Below are 6,147 nucleotides of genomic sequence, written 5' to 3' on the forward strand. Positions count from 1 at the left end.
CTGAATATATATGAAATTTTAATTAGTAAATAAAAATAATTCATATATTTTAATGAATAGTTTAATACAGATTAATCGTTATTTAAATAAAGTTACCATCCAATGATAAACCACATAAAATATGTTGAAGCTATTTGGGAAGAATAAAGTTACAAAAGTTGAGTAATTGGAAAAGTAAGCAATGTAAGTTAAATTGATAATGAAAATGGCTGTAATAATTGACTCCACTTAACTGAAAAGGTAAAGCATATGTATGCAGTAAGCTAAATTGTTGATGTAAATGCAGCAGAAATTGACTCCAAAACGTTGCCGTTTCATGCCACAGCAGCCCCCGCTGTAAAACACAGCATGGGATCCAATCCCAACAAAAATCTGGCTATCCATTTCACAATTATAATTGATGTGCATACATGTTTTAATACTACATGAATGCTAGAATTGACAATAAATAAATTAAGACTCCAATTAAAAGGGACACATTTATTATGTGGCATGGAATTTTATGTATGTAGTGTTGCACTGTTGCTTATTATTTTAAGTTAAGATAATAAAATACTAAAAGAATAAATAGAGACAATAGATGTACGTAACATCCTAATAGAAAAATATACTTTCCTAGTCTCACCATAAACATATCGTATTTCTTTTTAGAATGTCTCTAGCAAATAAGACATTCTTTGCCAAAATCATCTTAAAGTTGATGTTTAATTAAAAATAAGCTGGCAACCTTTAGAATAGTGTTGGTATCAAATTCGTAACCAAATCTAAGGGGATAAAGAAGACTGATTTTCATCCATTGATTTCATGAAACCCAATATTACCTTCCTCACATGAGGGTTAACTAGGTAAACTGAATTTTAATGAATCTAATCAAACATTAAAAAACTTCTTTATTTACGTATTGTTAAAAGCTGAGGATTATAGCATCAACAAAAAAAATGTGAGATTTAGTTGGTTAGACCGTTGCAACAACTATTTTACTAAACTAACCGTTGGATTTGCTAATGTTCGAGGTGATAAGTGGTTGTCAGCAACACTAACTTGACATAATTATTTAGTAAATTTTATTAAATTTGTTTTGAAATATAAAAACTCAAAATATAGCATTAATCATATTTATATCTACTACACAAAAAATTTATGCATTAAAAATATAGAATTTTCTTTAATAATAATTTTTTAAAATAAATTGAAATATTTAACTTGGAGCCGCAACGTATATAGAGGACGAAAAGTGTTTTAATTGACTTGTGTTTTTTGTTCAACTATTAGTTTCTAAATTTATTTAATTATAAGAGTTTTTATTGATTCAATAAATTGTTATTGTCTCCAAGTGAGTTTTAAACTTGATATAAATAATCATTTGTGAGTTTAGAACTTTGATATAATGATATTATTTGTCATTTCATAAAGTGAATTCACATAGTGTAGATAGAAAATTAATTGGATCATGTGTCGCACGGGTGTGGTGCTAGTTTATAGAAATCTCGAGCTTGGAACTTATTCATTTGATAAACACGTTAACGAACAATTCTCATCAAAGGGCATTTGCATACGCCTAAAATTTAAAATACTAATTCCTACCGCTAATCTTTTTTTTTAGAAAATTAGCTATACATGACTAATAACGTAAACTAATAAAAATACCAATAGAGACAAATCTAAATTTAAAATAATTCATACAGCTAATTTGTTTTTAGAAAATTAGCTATACATGACTAATAACGTAAATCTAATAAAAATACCAATAGAGACATAACTTCTAGTTGGTGAATGTTGCAGAATTGCAGACAGTTCTTGATCTATATGGGAAGGTGGATCATAGTCCAAAGATGAAATCCGAGATCCTTAGGAGTGTAGTAGGAGGTCCTTTTACAAGTGTGGAAGGAGCTAGGAGTGCGATGAGCTTAGGATTTGATAAACATAACAAATATTCATAAATATCTAAAAGATGTGTAAATCCCACCTAACTAAATTATTCTTTTGGGATCGGTCATAACCGAATGGTTCTTTTGGGGTCGTTGATGTATAACCCATTCCCAGCATAGTGACATTCTCTGATTCAGATGAACATCTATAAATTGTTGTAAAATAGTCCTAACTTTCTTAAACATGACTAAAAAGTGATTATAACGTATTGTTCGAGGCCCTTTACTTTTTGCGTGAACTTAATTTGTTGTTCATATTATCTCAAGCCACTACCTATTAAAATGAATTCATACATAAAACCAAGAAGAAATTGACTCCCATCATAAACTACTTATTAATACGAGTCTTAATTTTAATTAATAGCTTAAGAGAAGCAAAAGTTTAATTGCAATATCTTCTCCAACTATCAAAATCATCTCAATGTTAACGTTTAACAAAAAATTAGGTGAAAATCTTCTATCAAATTCATATCAAAATCCGAAAGGATCAAGAAAACACATTTCCCTTCAAGAGTTTAAGGAAGTTCAAAGAACATGAAGAATTATTTAGAAGAGTACTATCATATAGAAAAGTAGGTATCATACTATAAAAGAGTATTATTTATGAAATGAAACTAATTACAATTCAAGAATCATATAGAAGATGAGAGCATTCAAGAATTATGTAGAAAAGTAGAATCATAGGAAATGAAATGAAAACAATTCAATAATCATATAGAAGTCGAGAATCACATAAAATTATAAATATTGCAATCCACTCATGAATTCATTTCAAACCCATGATATTGAATTTATATAAAGTCTGCGTTTTCTTAAATTTGCATACTGTAAATAGTAAAATTTCCAACATAAATTCACTATTTTATAGTTGTATTTCAAAGTTTATGTAGTAGTACGAATTGCACGCTTTGAAGAAGCCAAGGGTCGGTGACGTGGCGCAACCCGTATTGGCCGATCTTAATCAGGGTTTAAAATCGTTAATTAATGCCTAACCTTAATCCCTCTACTCATAAACACAACACTCCACAGTCTCTCGATGCTGATTTTCCACTGAGCTCAAATCAACCCTATTTGCATCAGGTGCGTCTCTGATTCATCACTCCTCATCTTCATCTCCTTCCTCTAAATTCTCCTTCAATTGCACAATTTCGAGCTTCTTTTCGACTGGAATCATCGTAATTTCCGTCACCAAATCTCACGTTCTCACTTTTTTAGATCTAACTTTTTCGTCCAACTCTCTCTCTCCTTTCCCCTCACGTGCGATATTTGGTCTAGATTCATTGACGTTTTGATCTGATTTTTCAGGATCCTCGTTCATAATTTTCAATAGCAATGGATGCGGTCGAATCGGCCGGCTCCGGCAGCAAATTCCTCAATGTAGGGCTTCTGCTCGTCGCCACAATCGTGGCGGCGAAGCTGATATCGGCGCTGATAATGCCGAGATCTGCGAAGCGCCTTCCCCCGCGGGTGGCGGCGTGGCCGGTGCTCGGCGGATTGGTCCGGTTCATGAAGGGGCCGGTGGTGATGCTGAAGGAGGAGTACCCTAAGCTTGGTAGCGTGTTCACACTGAATTTCCTGAATAAGAATATCACGTTCCTGATCGGGCCGGAGGTCTCCGCGCATTTCTTCAAGGCGCCGGAGTCGGATCTCAGCCAGCAGGAGGTGTATCAGTTCAATGTGCCGACGTTCGGGCCTGGGGTGGTGTTCGATGTGGATTATACGATTAGGCAGGAGCAGTTCAGGTTTTTCACTGAGGCGCTTAGGGTGAATAAGCTCAAAGCCTATGTTGATCAGATGGTTTTGGAGGCGGAGGTATTTGTTCTAGATTTTGATTCTGATTCTGATTCTGTGCGTGAAATGCTTGCAATTAAATGGCATATGTGTGTTTTGGGTTGTTGGATGGTTTACTATTTTTCGCTTCAGATTTAAGTTTCTGTCCATGTCGTAATTAATTGGGTCAAATGAGTTGGTGGTGTTGACTAATGTGGATCTTGAATTTTACAAACCATGGGTCTGAAATAAGCACATCTACACGTGCTTCAAATGATGGAAAACTTGGCTGACGCCTTTGATCATTGTCGAAGTCATATGATATGGATTCATTCAACTAGTTAGGGTGTGATGGTCTCGAAGAGCTGAAGAATAAGTTTTATAAGAATTTTGTTTCTTGAATCTTTTTAGCTGATTATCATTTATTGTTCTAGTTTCTCTTTCCTTATGTGATTTATCTTATACTAGACTTTTATTGTTTAGTTAACTGGTGTATTTACTTGTGCATATGTAGCTGGTGGTATTTTCTGTGCTTGGCCTCATAATTTCCCACTTATTACTTTTGATCTCTTTGAAGCTTTCTTTATCGATTCTTTTACATTTTTCAGTTGGTATTCTATGATCTTGCATCTCATTTAGAAGAAGAAACAAGAAATACAGTGTCTCTTGCAGCTGTTGCGCTACCCATACTTAATATATGAAGTTTCGACTATGGTTTGCCAATAATATGCTATAGAGCACCTGTTTTAGCTACTATACCTTCTTGCTCCTTCTATGGATTTTTTTGTAAGTGTACAACAGAGTTTTGTTTGACAAAATTACATTGAGTGGAATCTACACAAAAGGTTGTAGATTCTGACTTGAGATATTTGGTCATTCATATGTAAATTGATTACTTTACTGTATGTCATCTTTTTTATACTGTATATTGGCAATTTTATATTTCTATACTTCTTAAAGATGAGTAACTAGAAGATTTATTTATTTAAATTGGCAGGACTACTTTTCAAAATGGGGAGAGAGTGGCGAAGTCGATCTGAAGTATGAATTGGAGCATCTCATCATACTGACAGCCAGTAGATGCTTGTTAGGTGAAGAAGTTCGCAATAAGCTCTTCGATGATGTTTCTGCTCTCTTCCATCATCTTGACAATGGAATGCTCCCTATCAGTGTTATTTTCCCTTACCTTCCAATCCCAGCTCACCGTCGTCGTGACCAAGCACGCAAGAAGCTTGCTGACATCTTCGCAAGTATCATTGCTTCACGTAAAGAAACGGGCAAGAAAGCTAATGATCTGTTGCAGTGCTTCATAGATTCCAAGTACAAAGATGGGCGACCAACGTCTGAGTCAGAGGTCACCGGCTTGCTTATTGCTGCTCTCTTTGCCGGCCAGCACACGAGCTCCATTACTTCAACATGGACTGGGGCCTACCTTCTTTGCAACCCCAAATACATGTCGGCCGTGCTGGAGGAGCAGAAAACAATTGTGCAAAAACATGGAAACGATGTCCACTATGACGTTCTAGCAGAGATGGAAGTTCTCTACAGATGCATAAAAGAAGCACTGAGGCTCCACCCTCCATTGATAATGCTTCTCCGGAGCTCACACAGCGATTTCACCGTGAAGACAAAGGAAGGGCAGGAATACGACATTCCCAAGGGACACATCGTGGCTACTTCTCCTGCCTTTGCTAACCGCCTCCCACATATTTACAAAGACCCGGAGACATATGACCCTGATAGGTTTGCTCCGGGAAGAGACGAGGACAAAGCTGCAGGGGCTTTCTCCTATATCTCCTTTGGAGGTGGCAGGCACGGGTGCTTAGGGGAGCCGTTTGCCTATCTGCAGATCAAGGCGATATGGAGCCATCTTCTCAGAAACTTCGAGATGGAGCTCGTTTCTCCGTTCCCAGAGATCGACTGGAACGCAATGGTGGTCGGCGTGAAGGGGGAAGTGATGGTGCGGTACAAACGCCGAGCTGTGCCCCTCAACTGATCGGGGCGGGCAAGGAAGGCAATGGCAGGTTCATCTTAAGCATATTTCGTATTGCAGGTTTGGTTTATTAATCTTTTTTTTTTTCAAAGTGATGAATCCATCAAACTTTGCTCTCATTATCTAGATGTTTATCATTGTTTACTGTTGTGCTCCAGACTTTTGCAGTATGTCAAGGCGTTATGTAGTTTTCCTCTATCTATGCTTCTTAGTTCCTTCTCTTCGTTTGTTATTTCTCAATCAATCTTTGCAATATGTAAAATCCACAAATATTTATGTCTAACCGTATCATAATATTTCTCCACATTTATTTGTGTTAAAATCTATTTGACGAATCAAGATTCGTTCATTACGCATAGCATATGTATGATAATATTTCTCCACATTACGCATTACCAAATGTAATTGCATACTCTACTACTACGATGTTTCATTAAAGTGTAAATTTAAACGAGT

General features: G+C 35.9%; 1 protein-coding gene across 2 annotated transcripts; it reads left to right on the top strand.

Moving 5' to 3' along the window:
• Positions 1-2,868: 2,868 nt before the first annotated feature.
• Positions 2,869-5,889, top strand: LOC125188731 (sterol 14-demethylase-like). 2 transcript variants are annotated; one of them, XM_048085751.2, is made up of 3 exons: positions 2,869-3,008; positions 3,234-3,740; positions 4,696-5,889. In XM_048085751.2, exons 2-3 carry the CDS (start codon positions 3,261-3,263, stop codon positions 5,692-5,694), a joined length of 1,479 nt encoding a protein of 492 aa, XP_047941708.1. In that variant the 5' UTR covers positions 2,869-3,008; positions 3,234-3,260; the 3' UTR covers positions 5,695-5,889. The 2 variants fall into 2 exon arrangements, with proteins under 2 accessions (XP_047941708.1, XP_047941709.1); XM_048085752.2 differs by having other exon boundaries at positions 2,958-3,103.
• The last annotated feature ends 258 nt before the right edge of the window (positions 5,890-6,147 follow it).

Source organism: Salvia hispanica, chromosome 5, assembly GCF_029641045.1.
Source record: "Salvia hispanica isolate PSC_SH4W2 chromosome 5, Shi_PSC_v1, whole genome shotgun sequence".
NCBI lineage: Eukaryota > Viridiplantae > Streptophyta > Magnoliopsida > Lamiales > Lamiaceae > Salvia > Salvia hispanica.

Excerpts from the sequence above, each read along its gene's own strand:
- LOC125188731 (XM_048085751.2), top strand. The coding sequence starts at position 3,261 with ATGGATGCGGTCGAATCGGCCGGCTCCGGCAGCAAATTCCTCAATGTA. Across the intron at positions 3,741-4,695 it reads AGATGGTTTTGGAGGCGGAG|GACTACTTTTCAAAATGGGG; the intron begins GTATTTGTTCTA and ends TTAAATTGGCAG.